This window comes from Symphodus melops, assembly GCF_947650265.1.
Source record: "Symphodus melops genome assembly, chromosome: 12".
Lineage (NCBI taxonomy): Eukaryota > Metazoa > Chordata > Actinopteri > Labriformes > Labridae > Symphodus > Symphodus melops.
Genome location: NC_136702.1, coordinates 14,322,622 through 14,346,896, shown reverse-complemented (window position 1 = coordinate 14,346,896; position 24,275 = coordinate 14,322,622). Strand labels below are relative to the sequence as shown.

The following is a 24,275-nucleotide window of genomic DNA, read 5'->3' as shown; positions in this document are numbered from 1 at the left end:
ACAAACAAACAAACAAACAAACAAACAAACGCATACACAGTCTTTCCATTTAACACTACTGAGCCAACAATGAGAAGGCAATTAAGTTGTAAACAATATATATCATAGAGTTTTGTTAATTGCAGTTTAATGTGGTGTAAAGGGTCATGAGATTTGCTTGAAACACACACACACACACACACACACACACACACACACACACACACACACACACACACACACACACACACACAGTCCAGCTGGTAGACTATATGCACGGATGTGATACCTGTGAGAATGTATCACCTCGCTCTGTTCCCACTGCATCGCTGGATGGATCAGTGGTCTTTGGAGTGTGTGTGTGTGTATGTCTGAGTTTTTGTCTGTTCGTTAGTGTGTGTGTCTGTGAATGTTCTGAAGAGGGAGATATATCTTTGTCTGCCTGGTCCTGTTTGGTGCTGGCTGCATCATTTCCATTTTTGATTGTCTGTATGAATCATTATAAAGTAATGGTAAATATAAACTGTAGCTCTGTGTGTGTGTGTGTGTGTGTGTGTGTGTGTGTGTGTATGTGTGTGTGTGTGTGTGTGTGTGTGTAGGTGTGTAGGTGTGTAGGTGTGTGTGTGTGTGTTTGGGGAAGATGAGGAGGGGGATCCAGGACAGGTGCTTTCAGAGATCCCCTTTGACTCATGGTCTCTTTGCTAATTAAGTTTCGGCTCTTTATGTGAATATGCAAGTGTGTGTGTGTGTGTGTGTGTGTGTAGGTGTGTGTGTGTGTGTGTGTGTGTCTATCCATGGGAACGATTTGACATTCACACGCCCTCAAACATTGATTAACTATTTAATGCACCTTAAGGCAAATTTGAACCCACGCTGTGTTAAGAAAAAGCTTTGCTGCTATTGTAAGGACTGTTTCTATATAAACTCAAGGAAAATGTTTGACTGTCATTCACTTCTTTATGTTGTGGTCCTACTGTATTTTAACTGTGAGTCCTCTGCAGGCTGTTACATCATCAAAACTGTGAAACTGATCCAAATGATTGATGACAGAAATCAAATAAAGTTTTGTGTGTGTATATATATATATATATATATATACACACACACACACACACACATTTTGGGAGATTCACACTACAGGCTACAAGTTCACACAAAACAGAGGTGGTTCAGTCTCCATGTTGTCACCTTCTTAAATTAATTGCCTAAGTCTCGTTTTTTGAGATTTTCTTTTTTTTTTTTATTCCCTAAATCAACTCCTGATGATGCTGGCCACTTCTGGTAAAGTTGCCTATAACCTCAGTTAAACAGATCATGTGATAGACCTTTAATATAATGGCCTATGTCAAGAGTGTTTCGTTTTATTTTATTTAAGTCAAAAGACAATGTGATTTAGGCATTTGAGGTTTACTATGATATAGGCTAGGCTATAAATATGGCACAGTTATTTAGTCTTTTTAGTCAGCATTTTAGTCAGGAAAATTGCAAGCTAAATTAAGCTGTACCTCAAGCTTGCTAAATGATGATCATGGACTAAACCTTTTTGCTTAGCTATTTTAAACCAAGAGTGGAAATTGAGTTTTTGTCTCCTTTTTTCCACATTACAAAAACCTAATTGAGAGAGATTCTAATACCGTTTTACTTTGTAATTTGTTTAACTAATTTCAAAGGATTTACTTTTTATTTTCAATGGGGGTTTTTTGTCACTTGAACATAATATTAGTAATAACATCACCATTTGACTGGTAATATGCCTGTTGTGCAGTGTCTGTCTGTGGAATGTTTTTTAGCATGATCACCCCTTTGTGACCCCCTTAAAAATAGTTTTTTTTAGAATAGAGCTGGAAGGAAAAGTAAGGAGATGTTGATGGCTCCTCAGCATTATGTTAACTTAGTATGTTTGTTATACTGTTGTCCACAGAATTGAAGCTGTTCAATTACTTCACTTATTACCTCACTGTGCAATAACACATGGACACTTTCACTTGTATGTGCAATAATAATCTCAACCAAGTGCAATAATCGCAACAATAATCATTGCCTTTTTTGTATATTTTGCTTCTTCCATGCATATTTTTTGTATATTCTTTCCAACGGAAGAGTGTTCTATTATTTATGCTATATTATTCTTTATATTGTTACTTTCTGTTACCTGCTACATTTTTATTTTTACTTTTATTGTATATGCTGCTGGAACCTAAATTTCCTGAGGGAGCCATCCCAAAGGATCAATAAAGTTCAGTCTAAGTCTACTTAAGTCACATTAAAAAATTTGCCTATGTCATTTATTTTTCTCATGTTACATAATTTACTCGTACTTACTGAATTTATTAGTACGTCAATAGCAATCTGTTTTCATTCCCTTGTTGAGTAAAATAAGAGTAGTATCATATATTCAACATCTGGCTCAGTTTTTTGTGTTTCCTGAAAAACTGACTCAAAATGACTGAGGCGATTATTTTAAGAAGACGATGTGCAAAGACAAGCCTGCATTTGCCAGCAGGGAAGATGGTCTTTAGCCTGAGTGGGAGGATTTGGATGAAATGAAAGAAGAGAGGGATCTATTTAAGGGATGATGCTGGTGCTAGTGGGACATTTTTGTTATTTTTATTGTCAAACACCATTTGAGTCAGCTGTGTCCCTAATATCTGGTATAGGGTTACTGATTATTTGCCTCAAAGTCTATTTGATTTGCTGGCTATTTTCTACATACATTTTCTTTCTTTGAACTCTATACCTTCGTGTCCTGTCATAAACTGAATTTAAGATTATTTTAAGGCTTCATGTTGAGATGAAACAAAGGGAAACCAGGCCATCAGTCTTTAGATTTAGCATGATTTGTCATACTTTGTTTTCTTCTAAATGTACATGAATTAAACTGGATTTCTCACTCTCCAATAGAGCGAATAATAAAGATGGCATTGTAACACAGAATATGTCATATGTAAAATATGGTCTCGGAGAAACATTGTCAAAATACATCCAGTCCAAATTTACACAGCACGCTTCTGCAAGTCAAGTCGTGCCTACCACCCACAAGCTATTTTCCACCTGCTGCCCACCTACATCAACAATAGTGAAGCAGAGTCCAGAATAAACACAAAAAGACACAACAGAGTGCACATGGTGGCATTGCTTCTCAGATTAACCTTTATCCTCCCTGATGAGGCCAGTTGTCTTTACCTGGAGCACTCTGCATTCAACTCAAGGTAGAGCACATACCGAAACAATAGTAACATGTTCTCCATTTGCTCTGAGACAATGCTACACAGGGTTTTTTGGTAGCTAAACTACAGACATTTTGAAGTAGGACTAAAGCTGTGCCCCTGACTTTCAGGTCAAGCTTGGTCTGCGGGACATAAAACATCCAATTTGCACCGAGAAAGCCATTGGAAAGAAGTTCAATCTTTGAGGTACAAAAAGTGTCTTTGGAATTCCCACTCAGCGTCAGGTGAGGGTACAAACAAGCAAAACAAGAAAACAATTGGTTTCAGAGAATTGAAGGCAATGCTGCGTGCAAAAACCATACGATATAAAAGTAAACTACATTTTTGTTGTTTTAATTAGCATTGGAAGTGTTCACTTTCCTTTCCTTTTGCATCTCACCACTGTAATCATGAAGAGCTCAGAGAGATAGCTAGAGCAGGGGGAGGACAGGAGGTGGATCGAGTTTCTCGGCCGCTCTGTACCCTAATCCCGGATTTGGGAGCAGGATGAGGAGGGCGCAGGTACGAACAAACACAAGCAATAACAGCACTGACACAGGATTGGTAGGTGGGGGTGAGAGGCTTGATGGGAAATAGGGGGCCTTATAGGTCGAGAGGGCTGGATGGTTGTGGGTGGGTGGGATATAAATACCTGCAGTAGACAAATGCAGCAAAATGCTGAGCATATGTCAGACTCTGGCCCATCTGCATCTGTAATAGGGGAAAAGAAACAGGGGAATGCATTGCAGAGGTCTTAATGACAGAAAGCTTAGTAGCTGTTGAAGACCTTTGAGCTTAACCTGCATCATGTGCAAGAGTCATGTCAGAAGTTATGGATGTACCTGCAACTGTGAAGAGTTCTGGCTGAAATTCTGACATTGGTTTCTCTTTGGGAAGAAAAGGTAACCGATAACAGTATTCTACCTGCATACACACAAGTGTTTTAGAAGTATGCTTCACTGAGTCAGAGGTGAAAGAAGACAGAAAGCAGCAACGCAAAAAGGCAGCATATAAGAGAAGGCCAAAGAAGACAAGACAAAAACGAGATAAGTCAAAGAAAGACACAAGAAAGGAAGACAAGAACACGTTTTTTTAAGACAGTAAAGACACAGGACAAGAAGTGTGGTAATGGAAGACAAGAACACATAAAAAGAGAGGACAAACCAACAGGTAAAGGGATCCCATCACGCTCCGGCGCACCTTTTGGACAATTTAAAAGCATTTAGACAAACAATGGCATGTCAAGCATTTAGCGCTGACTCTTTCAGCACACTCAGTGGAGACTCACCCTTGCCCATCCTCATGCACCACCCTTCAACCAGTGACTGCCTTCCAGCCTCCTCCCATTCTCACAGCATGGTTTCTGCAGGTAAATGTTTTTTTCAATTCTGTTCTTGTTTAAAGTAGCTTGACTTATTTGTTCTGTAATAACTAATTGTCAGTTGAAGTTGTTCATATAGTTGTCCAAATATCGATAAACGACCTTCAATATTGCTGAAATATTAGAAGTGTATCAGCAAGAATGCATGATTTTTTTTCTTCATTGCTAGGCGGCAATTATACTATAATTATTCTATTTACTTTACTTGCAATACTTGTATTCAAAGCCAATCCAAATTATGTAAATATATCAAATCAGTTGCTTTGGCCCTGCTGTTTCTATTCAGTGGATTATTGCTTTGGGGATTTGTTATCAGTATGACATATTATATATAATATACAGAATTAGATCATGCCAAACTCTAGTATTACATTATGTCCTGCAGATTAAACACATCTTCTAAAATTGATGTTGCTACTTAAATAATCCTGGTTCTGCTGAATTCTTATAGAATGCAGCAAATTGTTGACGTGTCCAGTAATTATTTTCTGTTTTTAGTTGATTAGTTGAAAGGAAAATGTCTATTTAAATAATGATAATAATAATAATAATAATAATAATAATAATAATAATAATAATAATAATAATGGGACAACAAGTCAGTGACAAACTAATTTGAAATAAAGTTAGCAGGTATGGAAAGTATACAGTGGTATAATATTTTGATGGATGTGCTGCATAAGCCAGCCTCATCTCTAGTCACCTGACAAGAGAACACCAAAACTGTCAGTACGTGTGTTGGGGACTAACTACCAACTCCGAGTGCATCTGAACAATATGCATTTGCATGCATTAGTTCCTGAAGTGAACACCAAAATGTATGAAAAGCTGAATATATGAATAACTTTGTGATTATCAGACCAGAGCAGTGTTCAGCTGTTTCTAAATACACTTAGCAGAGCGGAGCAGCCACAGCCTGTTTTTATCTGGGTGGCTAATATAGGACTTTATTATTAAAATGTCTCTTTACTAGCATCTAAAGGTCAATTTCCCAGTTTTCGAAGAATAAGCATTTGTTTTGTTTGGCAGCTTCTTCCTGTTAGTTTACAGAGCCGTTTAAAGCTGTGTCAAGTCTTGGGTTAATGAGGAAGAAAGTATGATATGTTCTTTTTTAAAACTACATTTTTGTCTCAACTGTCTTCACTCGGCAATGCTAAACTGTAACCACATTTGTTTCCATCAGTATCAACAGGTCTGTCCCTTGGTCAGCCGTCCAAACGCTCTCACATGCACCTCTCCACTTCCTCCCTCGGAAACGGCCCCCCGAGCCTACATTACCCAGTTGCCCCCTGTCACTACAGCAACCAGCAGGCCACCTATGGCATGATGGCAGGTGGGTGCTGGTGTTAGAATTTGTGTCAACTAGCAGGGTTATGTTGAATCTGGTGCTCTTATGCAATAAACAGATAATCATCATCCACATTTAATGAATAAGTAACTGTATTCATTTTTTTCACGACAAAATATAAATATGATTTATATTTACTCACGTATATCAATTCTTGGTAAATATCTTTGAGTTTGAGGTTTATCAGGAAAAATTGATATTTTTAAGATGTTAACAACTGAAGTGGTAAAATGTATAACTACATTTATGTTTTTTTGTATATTAAACAGACATTAATTTTCTTGTTATAATAAAAAAAAACATTGACTATAATGATTCAGTTTATGGTAATGGATACTGTGATTTTTTCTCTCTCTCTCCCTGTAGCTCAGGAGATGCTCTCAGCCAGTATCTCTCAGACTCGTATCCTGCAGACATGTGGTGTCCCTCACCCTAACATGGTGAGCACTGGAAACCCATTGCAAGGTAATGATCTAACCATCAGTCTATATCACACCCACACACACACACACACACACACACACACACACACACACACACCTACACACACACACACACACACACACACACACACACACCATTGCCGTTCCTGGCCTGCAGTTACACCCAATACATTAAGCAGACAACTTGTTTATTTGCATTTAATCTAAAATCTGCAACCAATTTAAATCAATTTCAGACTTGATTAGCTCGCCTTATCCTTGAGTTATTCAGCACACTTGTTTAACATAACTGTCAAAGCCGACTTGCCACTTCCTCCTCGTCCTGTATGTGGTGGAAGCAGAGAAACGAAAGTAGGAGTATGTGGTTCTGTGAAAAGTGTCAGAACTGGGGTTGGTGTTAAAGAATTTTTTATTTATTCATAGCAGCAGATCTCCTCAAGCCAAATACTAGTCAATCATCTGTCTTTTCATTGCTGTCAAAACAGACAGACAACATTTAGCTCAATGCAGACTTATCCAGCAAAACAGTTATGTCAGCTATTTATTTTACCTTATTAAAAAAATTATTATTTCCCTATTAATGCATACTATAACTTTTCTTGTTGAAATATATTGAAGGTTGTATCCAATTCTTAAAGGATTTGCTTTTTACTGAAGAAATGGGATCCTATACATGGTACAACAATTTATGGCAAATTTCAATAATTTTACATTAGGCACAATCAACTTTTCCATATTTATTCTTCTTTACATTCATGTAATGGGCCAGGCTTAGCACAAAATCTAGTGCTATCACTAATCTAAGTGTCTTATAGTGTCAACTATTAACATAAAAATACAATGTCTGTACCAGTGTCCTGCATACAAATTTCTGTCCTATAAAATTTAAAGAGATGATAACTTCTACCCCATCAAGGGCTGATGGTTAGAAGAAATGTATTGTTTGATGCATTTCTTTGAGTCACTGGGCTATTACAATATTGTGAGATTGACACAAAGAGAGGAGTATGGAGGCACACGCAGACTCAGTGAGGAGTTGTCCAAAAATCAGCCCTTCATTACAAAACGGGTTCAGTACACTGGAGGTCAGAAGAGCAAACAAATCCAGTGGAGCAGGCTAAGGTCGGTAACGAGGGATAGGCAAAGGCAATACACAAGGTCAGACAAGCCCAACGCTAGGACTACTCTAAGGAAACTCTACGAACTGGCGACATGAGGGAAGACACATGAGGTTTATATAGGGCAGACAATCAGGGACCACGAACACACAGGTGTGGGTAATCAGGAGTAACAATACACACGTGCAGGTAATTAGGGGCGGGGACTTGACACACAAGGTGAACACAGGAGGAGGATCTGAAACGCAGAGACAAGGGTCAGTAAAACAAGAAATAATGAATGTGTAAATGACAAAACATAACTTAACTAGACTGACTCCTGTCAGAGATAGAGCATGGATATAGGAAAAAGAATACAACCTTCAATTTTACCCAGTGACACAGAAAAAAAACGTTGAGAGGTAAGATTGCCTCTTTTTAAAAGAAAAGAGAAAAAAAGGTCTTAACCACTCCTCTGTAGACCTGATGAAACTCTGTGTACTCACTAATAAAATGATTTGACACTGTTTGGTCCACGGTGTCAAAGGCTGTGCTGAAATATATGAGGAATCAAATTACACGGCTGGTGACGTTCATTACCCTTGCAAGTTCATTAGTTGCTTTAATTAACTCAGTGTCTGTGCTGTCAAGTGACAGACTGAAGGTTTCAGTAACATAATGTGTTTGAGGTCAGATCGTCATTTGTGTCTGTCTTTTGGGGGGAAAAGTGTATGGGAAGAAAAAGAAGAACAAGGGATGATCTTCTATCTAAATTATTATTGTATTGCTATTATTAATAAAAAGACAAAAAAAAAAAAAAGAGCAGTATGACGTTTGGTTAAGTGAAATCATGTGTCCCAGTAGTAGACTCCATGTGAGAAACGCTACGAAACCATACAGAAATGATTCACAACACGCAAGATAGCATGTGGCATTGGGAAGTAGTGGCATTAGTGCCATATGCCGTGGCTGATGGCATGCCACTATCAGGGTGGCAAGCAGCATGTGCCACTTATCAGTCAAACCAGGACGTCCTTCATCTAATCATGATGCACATATAAATGAACACTTGTGGTCTATTTCATGATACTGCCCTGAATGTATACAATATTTCTCATTTTTGATGGTGTAAAGTAAGGGCAACGTGCTGAAGAAATTAAAGGAATGTTTGTTTCTTTCATTGTTTTTAATGTGTACTAAGAGGATCTCCATGATGATGGCGAGAGAAATTTCTTTGACATATCCTGGTCGATGATTAAACTCGTAGCGAAGCTTTTTCTCCTGTCATTCAAAGCGGCCATGTAATGTAGATACATTGACCTTTTTCTGATATGTATTATTCTTATTGGCTCTGGTGGCAATGCTAACCTCATTATCTAGGACAAGCTTTATGTGTTTACTCGTATCATTGCAATGATATGTGAAATATGAAAATGTCTATACTGTTATCACAGAGATACCGGACAAACAAAATACACGTGAAAAATGGTGAGAGAAAAACGTACATTCCTTTAATGACTTTACTATGTTGCACTCAGGGTCAGTAATGAAAAAAATAGCACACTTTTACGCCAGTAAAACGTAAATGTTGGACGTTTTCAATAACAAATGTCTATGGTGCTAAACAGTCGAGGCTGTGGTTTCATCATACTGCCACTGATGATGCCACACTCTTTCGACGGAGCATATGAAAAGCAGTTGGAGGATCTATGTCCTTTTTAAAGAAGGCATGGGAGGTGCCGTCATTGAGCCCACACGTTTAGAAGCTGGCTACTGCCTCGTCTTTCTCTGTAGGACTGCAGCACATACTTGTACATGTGTATTCCCCAGAGAACAACAGTGCAGACCAGATCAGTAATAAGTGAAGTAAACGCTGTCTCTGTCATGATAGGGAGGGCTGCCTCCAACTTTTATCTGGGATGATCCATCTAGAGTTTTGCTGTATATTGTCATTAGTAGCATTATTGTTGTTGTGGTGCTCTTCTGTTCATGCTCATTTAAACTTGATGTCAAAACATGGAAACCAATAATGAGAAATTTGTGTATGAAGCTCTGTGCAAGCTGCAGGAGAATATACTGTATACAGTAACCTCCTTGTCCTAACAAGAGACTCTAACAGAGTCAGTCCAATTTCTCTCTGGAGAAAATCACTGTTGCATGCAGTTATATTGCAGAATCTGCCACACTGCTCCCCAGCTGCTGTATGGATCCCTCTGAACAATTTAGTGGGTCAATGATAGCGTCCTTTTTTTCCACTCCGATTTTTGAACAGAAACCTTTTTCTTTTTTTCTGTTCTCATTTCTGCTGCTGTATTCCAACAGGGAGAGTCACAAGATGTCCAGACACTATTGTGGTCAGGCATTATTAGCTACTGCTGATAAATGATGCCACATAAACTCAATCAAAATACGTCCTTTGAGTCTTGAGAGTTCTGTTAAGACATGGAACCTTTGTTTCCTCCTTCTGAGGGAGAAGACTAGGTATTGTATTAAGCTTATACTCATATTTGAATGTCCCTTTCTTATTGCAGTTGTGTAATAGTTTGATCTGCACTACAATCACACTAACACAAGAGGGGAGTGTTGTATTGGCCATCATGAATAACAAATAAGCGATGTTTGTATCGTCAAAAGAGAGCAGGAGTCAAAGGAGATCTTAGAGTTAACTGAAACCCAAATCTTCAGTCAGCCAACAAAGCTGACTTGTCATTGTCTTCTCCTACAGCTCGATGAGCTTGATGTCTTTCATTGATGGGATTTTTCAAATCACCGATCAAAAGAGGGTTTTTTTATGGCAGTTGTGCAGAATGTTGAAGCACTAAGTAGCATCAGGCTTTTGAACATTGTTTTCTCACTATAAAAATGAAAGGACATTGTCAGATATTTTTTCTCTAAAATACTAACATTGTCGACTTTTAATGAAGAATGATTGGAAAGCACATAATACGAGCCTGCATCTTCCAGCAGTTAGTATTCCGAGGAGTTCTGTGTGTCAAACAGAGGCATGTCTGGTGGGAATTGTGGCCATTCTGCCTTCAGCACCCATCTGGCAGTCTGGGGTTCTACCTTTTGACTCCCACCAGCTTGTTCACCTCTCTCAAATGTTCTCTTTTTCCTTCTTTCTCCATCCCTCTTTCTCTCTCTCTTTATCCCCAGGGTCTCTTACCCCTTGCTTGTACAAGTTTCCAGATCATGGTCTAGGTAGCGGCTCCTGTGCATTAAGCCACGGTTTCTCCTCACTGCCCTCGGCCTTCCTCTCCACTGATGAGGCCCCTGGGGGCCTCTCTGTTATAGAGATGAAAAGTGACGCCCAAAGGAAGAGTGTGCGGGAACCAGAAGACGCCCCTGCTATGGACTCCCCACAGATAAGAGAGCTGGAGATGTTTGCAAATGACTTCAAAATACGGAGGATCAAACTTGGTGAGTATTTCTATGGAATCCATCCCACTGAAAATGTCCCAGACATTAACTATACATGCACCGTACATTCCTCTTTGTCTATACCTTTTCCCATGAAGCCTTTCTATGTTTCATGTTGACCTTCAGGCTACACACAGACTAACGTTGGTGAGGCTCTTGCTGCAGTGCACGGATCAGAGTTCAGCCAGACCACAATCTGCAGGTTTGAAAATCTGCAGCTGAGCTTCAAGAACGCCTGCAAACTGAAGGCCATTTTGGCTAAATGGCTCGATGAAGCTGAGCTGGCTGGAGGTGAGTCACACATCTGATCATCACCATCATCATCCTCCATTGACAGCACATTCAAACATTGTCTTACTTGGAAGTTCCTGGATGAGAATCCAAATTGTAAATGCATTTTGGTTTTGTGTGACAGGATGAGTTAGAATGATTAAGTTATAACGTTGCTTTAATACCTAACACTGGCCAGGTATCTTTTCAGACAGTGGTTTTCAACCAGTGGTGTTGTGACCATTGAACGCTTACAAATTAACCCTATATCCTCTCTTGTCTCCTCTTCACAAAATATCAGTGAGTTCAGAATGTTCACAAACACATTGTGGTAATCATAACCCCTTTGACTCTTCCTGCAGCCTTGTACAGTGATAAAATAGGCATGAATGAGCGCAAGAGGAAAAGGAGAACAACTATCAGGTATCATATCAAAAACATATTACATCCTGTATGGTTTATACAGTAATGTTGAATTGCATTTCATCCTCTCTTCTCTGTCATTTTACGCACTGCAGCCTTGGAGCTAAGGAGGCTCTGGAGCGCAGCTTTGTGGAAAAAAACAAGCCATCCTCCCAGGAAATAGCACGGATAGCCAAAGGTCTCCATCTGGAGAAGGAGGTGGTCAGAGTTTGGTTCTGTAACAGACGCCAAAGAGAGAAACGGGTCAAGACCAGTCTCAACCATAGCTCCTGTTTGAGCAAAATCAGCCCAAACTGTATCACACAGATGAGTAAAACACAGAGAGCAATGATGTGAGTTAAGGTTCAACTACAGCATGTCTTTCATGACCATGCTTTTAAAATCAACATCAGTCCATTATTACACAAACAAAATACGCTCTACCAGCAAATAGTTTTTGCAGATTTAAAGTGTAAAAAACTTTAAATGGAGGTCACAATATTCAGCATGAACTAGTTGCTTATTAGCATGCTAATTAGTAGCATACTAGCTTATTAGTCATCATTAGTCCGTGTAGTGGTACCTTATTATATACGACAAATATCTAAAGATAATAGACTACGCTCATGTAGAGTAAGTAAATAGTGATTCATAATAACTAATAAGCAGCCTGTTTACTACTTATTAGCATGCTAATAAGCTAAATTAATGGAGAATATTGTGACCTTCATTTACAGTGTTATAGTTTTTTGCAACATAGAAATGTTCCTCATTGCACTGGCTTTCTTCATCTTACTTACTTGAAGAGGAGTGTTTTATTGTATTATTATATTTTTTTTTTTATTGCTCAATGTCCAAGAAAGGTGTATTATAGAAAATGTAAATGCCTTAAAGAGCAAGACAGCCAGTAGCATTTCTTACAAAAATTTTAAATGAATGATGAACGACTTTTATGAACTTCCTATGGTTCTGCGTATTTAATCCTGAAGCCTATCATGGAAATGTGATGAAGCTAAATCTGAGCAATTTCTTGTTGTGAGCATGGATAAAATGAAATACATGATACATTATGATTTTAATCTGCCTTGTGCCTTTTCAAAAAGCAAATGTCAAATTCTCTTTACTTGTCCACTATTTTACATGTCGTGTTTGTGTTTTTTTGGAAAAGAGAACAGACTTGTTTTCACGTAAGGACTCTAACAGTAGGAATCTTTGTGCCATTTTATTTGTTAGTCTCTTAATTTACGTTTGTCCTGCTGCTGTCACAACAGTAATATATTTAAAGTTTCAACGCAACTTATTTATTTGAGATCTAATATATTGTGTTAATCCACTTTGCTGAGCACAAACCGCTCTGATTTATAGTTTGGAGTCAGGGATATCTGAAACTTTTGGACATTTCTGCCAACACGTACATCTGAGTTCTGCTTGGTTCCCTGATATAAGATCCATCTTTTATGTCTCTTGATGTTGTTGCTGCCTTGACATAGTGTCATAAGAAGAAGAACGTCGGCCTGTCATAGCTCTGACCTGGTTGGGATGACTGATGTGAAACCTCAAAGGTGAAGAAACAAGCTTCACACACCACAACATTCTTCTCCTATTAAAAAAAGCTGCTGTTATTTTCACCTTACATCAGGTAGCAGGCGAGGAAGAAATTGAATTGTAAGGTTAGCATTGTGCAGAAAATAACAAACCATATATCAGTGATGGGTAGAAAGCTGCATTCATTCAGCCGGTTTTTAAATATGTTAAAATCACCAAAGACTGAACTTCTCAGGACTGAAGTTTGCACACGTACTGCACGATTGTTCATTTCCTATACACTGAATGGTAAATCAGTTGAATTCATTTCTGAGAATAAAAGTGTTTCATGAGGAGCTACTTGAACAATGTGTCATTTTTACTATTGTATTATACTATGAATACACGCATTAAGAGAGAGAAAGAGCGAGCTGGGCGTGTAGCAGGGGATTCATAAATAACGCCGAGACATCTTAGTTAAGGAACAAGCGGTTTCTTCTGTGATTCACGTTCAGCTGTCTGAATGGACTACTCTCAGGGGAAATAAACGTAGAGGGTCAATGATTGCTGACACACTTTGGAGGGTGTGCGGTGGGAAGTTACAGGCGCAGCATGCTGTACAAAATTAAACTAAGAAGCTTTGAAGTCACATAATTAAAATCTTAATATGAACGCCCTTTATGATACAACTCTTTAATATACACTGACTCTTGTAGTTCTCACACCACTGATTTGACTTCTGCGTAGTTGTGTGGTGAAAATCCATATGCAGACTTTGTATGATGCCGTTTCATTGCAAAAATTGATTCTAAAAGCCTGCACTGCTTCACTCCAATGATGCCACTTTGAGAAAAATGAATGCAGACTTTATGCTCGCTGTGATGAAAAGGGACCAAGATTGAAGAGTCTGCCATTTATGTGGGAATAAATAGGAAGCAATAGCTGCCTGGAATGGTAATATACATCTCAACATGTACAGCATGAATAGGAAAATGATCCCCAGAAATACAGAGTCTACAGAATCTTCAGTGAAGGATTTGTCATAAAAGTTGGGATGGTGCATTAGGGGGAAAATGACATTAAAAAAAAGGCAGACCAACAGTACCTGAAGAAACTTTATTTCCTTATATAAAAGCCATACACCCTTTACAGAGTCACTTTACACCGACGAAAGAAACAAAGGAGTGTACATACACCTTTTTAAAAACGTTTGGACATTCCTTAACCATGGAACTGCACTCAGTCAATGTCAAAATCTGTTAAAACATTGCTTTCACAAGAGACTGCTTGAAAGTCGGAGGAAAGGGTGATGAAGAATGATGTATTGTTCATGTCATGCAAGAACTAAAACATTCCCACTTGTTTGGCAGGCGGAATAAAGAGGTGAACAAAAGGGCCAGAAAGAGATGAGTGGAAAGACTAAACATCATTTTTCTGTCACTCTGAACAAAATCTCTGCACAGAAGAGTCGGTAAACACTTCCATCATGTTGTTTCTGTAGTGTTTGCAAGTTTGTGAGTGAGGCAGCTTAAAAATGACAAATGATAGTAACTGCACAGCAGCTGAAAGTGAAAAGGGACTGCAGGACCAGCCATCCTGCAATCATGATGTAAACCCCATCTCATCCTTAACGAAAAGGTAGAATCAGCCAGCAACCAAACTATGAAAAGAAAACTCCTTTGATTAATAAGTATTACAATCGATTCAGAACTCTTTGAAAACTCCTTCATCAGTCCTAATTTGTGTTCGATTAAGTTTTCTCGCACAAGCTGGACTGCATCACAACATCAGATGTGCACATTAAAAGGCCTCCGATCAATACGTCTCATGCATTCATTTGAAGTTCATCGAAGGCCTCGTCTGAGCGCGGCGCCAGCAACACCCTTTAAAAAGATTTCTCATGCACATACACTTTCCAGAGTATCATCATCTCCAGTCCTCGTGGTAACGCGTATCAAGGATTATTAAAAACACTCAAAAACGATCAATATGGATGATGCTTCACTCATATGGTGATGACGCTCGATCTTTCCCTTTATTTGCTTGGTAAGGAAATGAAGTCTGCATCCTACGCTCAGGGATACTTTTTTTTGGCCAAAGAAAATTGAAAGCTCGTTTATGTAGGAGAGGATCATTTGCTTCAGAGACGGTTAATTAGATTGGGCTTCAAATGAACCAGGAGCATCGATGGCAGCAGGTAAGTAGAAGGAAAACAACCAAAGATCAATCTTGTTTCTGACAACCCCTAAGCTCTACTTCATTAAGATGTTTTCCTCATTAAAACTTTCCAGGGAAACAACATCCATCTTCAGCCACCTGACGGCTGACTGATTAAATGACTAGTTTACGTTTTTTGGCCAAATATCAGATGGGAGGAGGTCAACTCTGAGGTCCTGTATTACTGTAGCCCTTGTAGAGAGAGATGAAGGTAAACAGCAGTGTCGGTGGTCCTGACCTCTTCAGGTAAAGAAAGTATTATCTGACCACCTTCAGGCTGTGGACACTCAAGCACCAAAATAGTCGTACAAATAAATCACATGTTTTGCCCTTATATGTAAGAATATGAATTTGTTAATATGTCTGTTTACCTGCATGCCTTCAAAAGTTTACCTGTTTGTTTGTTTGTGTGTTTGATGTGCACATGTTGTTGCAGAGTCTGTATCAATCAGTATTAATGTTGCACGGGTTTAGAAAGTGAACATTTGTACAAAGGAGACGTTTAGTCCACTCCCAGAGCACGGAGCTGTCTCTCGATCTCGTCGTCAGAGATGGTGGCTTGTTTGGAGGAGGCGGCGCTGGGGATGCTCTTTCCTGCAGCTGGAGCTCTCACCATCTGGAAGCACACAAAAAACCCATTAGCAGGCGCATGTAATCCAAACTTAGAACACACACACACACACACACACACACACACACACACACAAAGTTAGGGACTGAGCACGAGACTGGCTGCCACATGTCGGCTGGCCCGATGCCACTCCAAAGTTTAAAAGTTAAAGACCTATTCATATCTTCAAACAATTACTGTCAATAATGTAGGAAAACGATCACTCACCCCCACAGAGCTATTCATATCACATGAATGCTTTGTTTTATCGTTTCATAAGACTAAATGACACTTCAGCTTAATGCAAGTGGGTGTCAGTAACAAGCATCAATCATCTGTCACATGCACAACAACAAAAAATAACATTTAAGTTAAAGAACATCAGCGTTGCTTTCCAGATCTCTTTTTTTTATGTGCAACAAAAATGTTTTAACTGAGACTTTCAACAACCTGTCCACAGTCAAAAGCTTGAATTATAACCGTCTGATCTGCAAACCGTTGATGGACCGACTAGAAACCTGCTTTTTGCACCTCCATGTTTAAAACCCAAACGCTCTGCCATGAATGATAACGTGTTGCGAACATTAGAACACAAATGGCTGATTATTAACTTCAATTGGTTTCTCCTCCACCGCCGTTAAAGAGATTTAGGCGTTAATTGAAACAGCTTTTATGGTTTCACTTTATTAAAAAAAAAAAAAAGAGAGAGAGAGAATATTCACAGAGAAAAAAAAAACAATCACGTCGCCCCTCAAAGTCTACAGTGGTTTTACGGCTTTTTGATGAAACTTGCCTGTTTGTTTGTTTCCTGCAGCTGCAGGCTCCTTTTATGGGACTCTTTGCGAGTGTAAACTGTGTTGTGTTTGGAGGAGGTAATAACTCATGGAGCCCCCCAGGGGGAGCCACACACACACACACAGCAGCAGATGGGCCGCCTGGTTGTTAAATAGACTACAGCACACCGAGTGAGAAAGAGCTGAGGGCGAGCCCCACCGTGTGGCAGCTGGAACACATTTAAAGACTAATGTAGAAAGCATGAGGAAAATTTACTGCTGCCATCATGCTGCCGGTCCAATGAGAGCAGATACATGTTAAACACAGTGAAATGTAAACTGCACTGGGAAGAGAATGGACGGATTGTTATTACAAGACTTTTGGTGAAAAGTTAAATGAAGGTCTGTTTGGCCACGCTCATTGAAGTGTTTTCAAACTGCAGGTACAGTAAAGGTAATGTGCGTCTGACATGAGAGGGGGTCACTGTTAATTTCCAGCCACTCTCTCTCTCTCTTCTCTTAATTATCATTTTCTTACCTTTCCTGAGATTTCAATGCCAATTTCATCCAGAACCTGGTTGACAATGTCTTGAGATTCTTCTTCATCCCCGGACTCGTCAAAGATGTCGTCTAGCGTGTCGTTGACTGGACAGATAATGAGGCGAGGACAGACGCAGTCAGACACATTGATTTTTTTCAGTCACAGTTTTCAATGCTGGAAAATGTTACGTTCAGACCGACGAGTGTGTGAAAGCACTGAGCCACAAAGAGACTTCTCATAACTCTGCGTTCATTATGTGTGTTGCTCTGGTTCAAACGGATTATAAGAGGCGTCGCTCCTCACTGCATGCACATACAGTGTATCCTGACCATCAGGTGTGTGTGCTTACTCATGTCCTCCGTCATGCCCATTTTCATGTTCTCCTTCTGGAAGTCCTGCATGGTCTTCAGGGTCTTCTGTGGGTCCATCTTTTTATTCACCACTTTCATCGTCTGCAAACATCATGACAAGTTGGTTCAGAGAGTCGTCTTCGAGTTTGTTGTAGCTAAAACTTAACCTTGCGTTTCTAGAGGTTCATTAGTTCACATCTATTCTGCTCATTTTACTTCTACACCCCCCCCCCCCTTCCCCCCCAACATTGAATTGAATAAATAAAAAGGGTCCCAACTTCTGCTTTGTTTGAGTATGGCTTTAGAAGACCAGCTCTGCTTTCCTTAGCACGTAAGGAGAATAAAGTCATCAGAAGGGGGGGGGGGGAGCAAGACACTAATCGGCTCTTAAAACAAGTGCATCTCAGATTTTGAAGTGCACAGTCAGCACTAATAAGGGCCTACTTTCACCGCTTTCTGTGTCTGGCACAAGAGATTAAAAAAAAAAAAAAAAAAGGATCTTCATTTCTGCTCCAAAAAATGCTAACACGTAAAAAACAAAAAAACGGTGCTGCACTAATCATTGAATAAGTGAAAAAAAAAAAACTTTGCACAATCGACATCAAACAATTAACACAACTTAATCCCCCCCCCCCCCAATGTAACAGCCTCTTCATCACACTCCATTAACTTGAAGCTTAATTATATTTGACCTGTCTGTGTTTACAAAGTGTGACTGTACAGGACAACGCTGCGGGCCAATTACTCCCCATCACACTTCATTAACGAAGACGACGCAACATGACACGGACAGATTCCACATTAATACGTTCATTACAACAATGAAATACAGAGAAGAGCGCACTCTGAAACGAGTTCACAGAGAAAACAGAAAACTTTCTTTAACATGACAACTTTGAGTAAATTGAGCATTTGAAAAACCTGACCAGCTGAAGTGAAGGACTCACCTTGGCTGTGGTGGACATGGCGCCCGCCATTTTCATTTGAGAGTTCATGAGCTTCGTTTGTGTGGACATGGAAGTGACTTTGGAGCTGGCGGCGTACGTGCGGCCCTTCTGCTTCCTCAGTTGGACCAGCTGCTTGGCAAGAATCTTACACGCGTCTCGGTTACCGCTCTTGGCCATTTTCTTGATTTCTGCCTCCTGGATGGACGAGAGAGGAATTTGAGATGAGAGGAGTTGTTGTTGTTGAGCTGTGTCTGAATGATAAACAGTACCAGTCTTATTCTGACACAACGGGAGTACTACGACATCTGGAACAAACCCACTGAGGCTTCTGGGAGTCGCAGTGTCTCCTCATTTTAAAGGAAGTTCAGTCCATCGCCTCGATGCTCCTCTGTAAAGCATCAAATTAAATGTTGAGCTGCTCCTCGGGGAGATAAGCTGAAGTCAGGAGCTACCTTCCAAGATTAATTCCTTTCAAGATTTTGTTTATTTTTTCAGCACCTGCCACCAATTGTCCATCTGTTTTAGCATGACAACATGATTAACCATGTCCAATGTCACGCTACGACCCCGGAGAGAGAGAAAATCACCACTAACCCAGAAGACCAGCCAGAATAAATCACTGTGATTTGAGTGGACACTTTTTTTTTAGATTTTAAAGAAGTAATATTCAACTGTGAGATACTGTGGTCGAAATTCATAACATTAGAGACAGCTGTTCACCCCCCCCCCCCTCCCCTTCGAGTCAACGTGCATGCAGAATGCCATGTCGTGGACACTGTAGCTTCAGTGTTTAGCCAACTCTGCATTGATCTTAAAACCTTTCTGCGTGCTAACCTCTCTCCATGTTTTAGAGGCATCGTCATGATTTATCCGAGCTTTACAACGACTCTGCTCGGGGAGCTCGTCAGAGAAATGTACAGGTGTTTTTAGGTCTTCATGTCTGATGATAAAGATTTAATTCAGTAAATATCTTGCACATTGGTACTTTGACACTAAAATCCAAACTACTTCTGTAGTCTACGTTGTGTAATCATTTTATTAAAAAAATAACTTGCTGCTGCAATGATTTCCTTTAACTGTATCATGCAGCACATACACAAAGACACGTTCTTATGCACACTTTGCATTAATAAACAAACTAATGTATCCACAGGTCTCCCGTGAGACTTCTGTGTTTGCAAATATAGACACAGCAAGAAAATCCTCTGGATCTGGTTGTACATGTTAGCAAGTGAATACACGGGTTTAGCTTTGGTAAACGCCAGAAAATACACTGATGCCCACAGGGATCAGTGTGTGTGTGTGTGTGTGGGCATGGGAGTGTGTGTGTGTGTGTGGGCATGGGAGTGTGTGTGTGTGTGTGTGTGTGTGTGTGTGAGCGTCCCATGAGACACAAGAGGAGCTCCAGGTTATAGGAAGTGAGCCAGGCCTCTTAGCAACGTGATATACAACAGCTCCTGGATGTCAGACTTTATGTGCGTGCACTAAAAGCATCTTCAGGAAACAACAACAATCAAATATTAATGACCGAGAAACAGACATCAGCCTGTCTGTGTTTCTCTTTTGACTAGCACACACAGTGTTGTGTAAAATAAACTCTAGAACAGTGTGAAGGGTAAAAAAAAAGCCCCACCTTGACACAAAGAAAAACAATCAATGATTTAATGGGGAAAATATGGTGATGAAAGGAGGAGGCTCGTGCTGGTGCCGATGTGAAGCTTCGGACGTCTTCTTCACGGGCCTGTCAGAGGCCGAGGAGAACTACCGGGCTAGACGAAGCTCTTGTCGACACAGATGAAGAGAGCGCACACACGCCATGCTGTTCAGCTCTGCCTGGGCTGAACTCACTGTCTGTCAGTGCATGACGATGAGCCTCTGTCTTTGAATAACAGATGGAGAATGTGTTGCTGCGGTTTCAAACTGCAGATTCAACCCAAAGATGTTGCTACTAACATGCGTCAGTTTGCTTTTTCTGGAGGCTAAATGTGATCAAATCAGAGATGTTTTCTGCTTGACTTCCCGAGATCAACGTGATTGGGTTTTTTTTTTATAAATCAAGCCCATGAATAAAGCCAGTATCTAGGAAAATTGTTATTTTCCAAACCACATACAGAAAAGCTCCTAGTCTATCCATGCCATCATTCAAATCTACCTATATCTTTTTATTCATTGAATCCTTTAAATAGATGCAATAAAAGGAGCTGTGTACTTTTTTTCTTCAGGCATCATCTCTGCTCTGCGAGTGTGTGAGTGGGTGCAAACACTCATTTAAAGCAGCATGGTGGGTGGTGGGGTGTGTGTGTGTGTGTGTGTGGGGAGGGGGGGGCAACAGAAAAGTCATGATGCTGCTGAACTACTAATATAGGTCATTTCCATCTTTTAGTGAACGTATCTTTTATTCAGAACATACAACAAAGCTTTATTAAAAAAAATTTGACTAATTAGCAGAAAGCATTAATGAGGAATAAAACGGTGGTTCCCCGGGGAGGTAATTATGTTCTCTGTGATATTTACTTTATACGACAGAGGGGAGAGGACACAGACGTCCCCTTTCATCTTTCAGGGAGAGAGGAACTCGTGTGCATGTCTGTGAGCGCAGTCTTAATGTGCAAGTCTGTGTGAGAGAGCGAGAGAGAGCGAGCGAGAGAGAGAGAGAGAGAGAAGCCTAACTCCCCTGAAGCAAAGCCACCATACCAGATATCCTTTTTTTTTTTACCCTATTAACCCATCAGGCTGAATCCCGATAAAAGAAAGAGGATGTAATCTGCATCCCTAGCTATTTGTGTGTGTGTGTGTGTGGGGGGGGGGGGGGGGGGGGGGGGGGGGTCATAATAAAGCATTGATGTAACATGTAGAAATAAATGGGTAATGGCTCGCGATGGGATACTTTTGATTCCCAAGACTTTTTCGTGTGTGTGTGTGTGTGTCCTCTTACCAATTGTTTCTCTTGTCTCTCCAGCGCTGTTCTGTCTCTGGTGATCTGTCTCTGAGTTGAACGGAGCTCCTTCGACTGATCCTTTATTATGTCTGTGGAGGAGGAACAAAGATCAGGGCTTGTTGTGTAAAAACGACAATACCTGTAAGTTCATAATGAGGAACCGACAACTCTTGTGATACCATAACGGTCTAAAAAAAAAATCTGACACTCAAGTCTCGATCAGAGCACATAAACAGAAGTCAAACAGTCTCACAGAGAAGGGAATGTCCTCCTCTGTATTCTTAATAAGAGGAGATAGTTTTAGTGCAGTGTGAGTGAAGGAGTAAACCTACAGACTGCAACAGCTGACTGAAGAGGATTTGAAATCAACACTATGAAGACATGAAGGGCAGGGTCTGGGTCAGCTGCCCGCCCTGGGAAGAAATCTGAAACATCTACACAACGGCTTAGTGATGAGCATGTGTTCATAAGTGCTACAAATACCAGGCAGGCAGGAGGTGCTGGGACAGCTCACACCAGCTCTGAGTCATAACCACGCTGCCCACACAAACACCAAGAGGAATCATGTGACATAATGGATGACCCCTTAAGTTACACAGTCATCCATGACTTGCGAGTGAGGGACGACCGAAGCATCGAGTGTGACACACAAACCAGCACACGCCTTCGTGACCGCTGGAAACCAAACCAATACAAACACAGCTGAAAGGTGGACACAACTCGCGTTCCGTTCACTCTGATTTTTGCGGCACGTGTTTCCATCTGAGCCGTGACCTCTACCGCATGTCATTCACCGCCGTCTCTGTCCCCGATTTACAACGCCATCCAACGTCCTGTCTCCAATATAAAAGGCATAAAACGTCCAAAAACAAATCTTGAAAAAATAAATGAAAATTCATTCTGAATTTTGAGGAGCTTTTAGATTTTGCAAAATAAAAAAAAAAAACACAAAACGTAATCTTGTAAAAAAAAAAAAAAAAAAAACATCAAATACCGTTAAGATTCTGTAAAAATAAAAAGATTCAGAAAATTTCAAAAAAATAAAATAATAATGAACAGAAAATTAAAGGGGAAAATTTGGAAGCAACACTTTTTTGTTTTGTTTTGTTTTGTTTTTAAACAGGCTATAATGGCAAATAAGACTTTGTTCAGAGTTTACACTGCCTTCAAATGTTGATTTCATCTCAAAAGTTCAATTATGAACTTGGTCTTGTGAGTTGGACCACTTGTGTGAATGACGTAGAAGGTGTACGTATAAGGTGACGTGCCACGAACGTCTCAAAGTGGGTGTGATATCGTCCTACAAATATGGGTGATCCAACCCCCCCCTTCACTCGTCCATTCGCCAAATAACCGAAAACCACTTTAGCCACTCTAAGCATAGCATCTGCAAAAAAAATAAAAAAATGTAAAAAAGTTTTAAAAATCTGTGCCCAGCAACCTGAAGGAAAGGGAAACATGAAGAAGCAGAGATGGAGTGTTCTGTGTTCAGTCAGAGCTGAGAGGAGCTGAGCTGGGCTTGGCGTGGCGTGGAGCGGAGGCACAGTAAGTACAGTAGGAAGAACATCGGAATGAGTGAAACTGGAATGACAATGACGGGAGGAGTCGGAGGAGGAGGCTGTGAAAAGACTTACCTTTCACAACTCAGCCTATTTTTAAACCTGTTAATAATATACTGTGACATGCTTTTTAGAGTTATTTAAAATCAATATGTTTAGGTGCCATCAGCTGCAAATGGAATTCTCGCCTTTAGTAGTCTACAGCAGTCTCTTTCATAGCATAATTAATCTATTATATTAGATTATATGCAATAGAGGCTTGTTTTCTACTGTGACCTTGTCAGGTAGATTGGATGGCCTGGAGAAAAAAAATCTGAAATATTAAGATTGAATAGCTTTTCATTTTTGACATCACTGTTATTTAGCTCCTGATGAAAATGACCTTTTATTATGAAGACAGACTGACCCGTCATATTTATACATCTACTTTTTACATTTTAGACAGTTTATAACTATATTTCTTTATTATTTTTGTAATCAATAATTTAAAGTATGTGTTTTATGTCAAACACAAATAGTTATATCTTTCTAAAAATAGGATTAAGATATGTTGGTAGATAAGACATTTGAATTCTATGAATATAAAGAAATGTCTTAATACTTTAGTATCTTTTTCACATCATCGACGGCACACAGTTCATTTTAGTTTATTTCCAGTTTCTACTCAGTCATTTGAAGACATTATTTAACCTTAAACTTTTTTTTTTTTTTTGTTACAGCTCGGACACCTTTGGAAGACCGCTAACACATATATCTGCATCATTCAGTAGAAAATAACCTTTACGAGCCGTGTTACTAGTAAACATGTAGCTCAGAGTTACATTTTAATCCAGCTCTACGTGCTAATAAATTAACATGTATTATACAATAGTCAGCGCTTCAAGCCTGTTTTTGGAGTTATGTCAGTAATGAGACTTGAGAATCAGCTCAAAGTAAAACAGGTTCAACGAGTTAGCTTAAAAACAGGAAACAACAACACAGCAGTCAGCTAGCTTGATGTATACAGAGCAAACTTACCATCGACAGTCTTCTTCTTAAAAAGGGAAGCCATGTCGTTGTTTTTTTATCAACTTATTTACCGAATACAAATCCTTTGCTGAATAAACTGTGTTGCTGCTCGTTAACACCGTCACACCGGGACGGCAGGTCAGTTTAGCAGCTTCTGTTTCCTGGTTGACTTTCTGTCGGTGTTCCTCCCTCAGCTGACTGACTCGACTGCTCGACGTGACGTCAAGTCGGGACTCTCTCGCTGCGTTCACTGGTGCCTTGT

The 24,275-nt window shown here is 39.8% G+C and overlaps 2 protein-coding genes across 2 annotated transcripts; one reads left to right on the top strand and one right to left on the bottom strand.

Moving 5' to 3' along the window:
• Positions 1 to 4,020: 4,020 nt before the first annotated feature.
• Positions 4,021 to 11,920, top strand: pou1f1 (POU class 1 homeobox 1). Its single transcript, XM_079357544.1, has 7 exons — positions 4,021 to 4,554; positions 5,750 to 5,899; positions 6,281 to 6,379; positions 10,611 to 10,874; positions 11,001 to 11,165; positions 11,507 to 11,567; positions 11,663 to 11,920. Exons 1-7 carry the CDS (start codon positions 4,419 to 4,421, stop codon positions 11,901 to 11,903), a joined length of 1,116 nt encoding a protein of 371 aa, XP_079213670.1. The 5' UTR covers positions 4,021 to 4,418; the 3' UTR covers positions 11,904 to 11,920.
• Positions 11,921 to 14,172: 2,252 nt separating this feature from the next.
• Positions 14,173 to 24,250, bottom strand: chmp2ba (charged multivesicular body protein 2Ba). The gene is made up of 6 exons (XM_079357543.1): positions 24,023 to 24,250; positions 21,444 to 21,535; positions 18,509 to 18,703; positions 17,561 to 17,663; positions 17,209 to 17,315; positions 14,173 to 15,903 (listed from the first exon to the last, which is right to left on the bottom strand). Exons 1-6 carry the CDS (start codon positions 24,054 to 24,056, stop codon positions 15,790 to 15,792), a joined length of 645 nt encoding a protein of 214 aa, XP_079213669.1. The 5' UTR covers positions 24,057 to 24,250; the 3' UTR covers positions 14,173 to 15,789.
• Positions 24,251 to 24,275: the final 25 nt, after the last annotated feature.

Excerpts from the sequence above, each read along its gene's own strand:
- pou1f1 (XM_079357544.1), top strand. The coding sequence starts at position 4,419 with ATGGCATGTCAAGCATTTAGCGCTGACTCTTTCAGCACACTCAGTGGA. Across the intron at positions 4,555-5,749 it reads TCACAGCATGGTTTCTGCAG|TATCAACAGGTCTGTCCCTT; the intron begins GTAAATGTTTTT and ends TGTTTCCATCAG. Across the intron at positions 6,380-10,610 it reads CACTGGAAACCCATTGCAAG|GGTCTCTTACCCCTTGCTTG; the intron begins GTAATGATCTAA and ends CTTTATCCCCAG.
- chmp2ba (XM_079357543.1), bottom strand. The coding sequence starts at position 24,056 with ATGGCTTCCCTTTTTAAGAAGAAGACTGTCGATG. Across the intron at positions 21,536-24,022 it reads TAAGAAGAAGACTGTCGATG|ACATAATAAAGGATCAGTCG; the intron begins GTAAGTTTGCTC and ends CCTCCTCCACAG. Across the intron at positions 17,316-17,560 it reads GGGCATGACGGAGGACATGA|TCAACGACACGCTAGACGAC; the intron begins GTAAGCACACAC and ends TTATCTGTCCAG.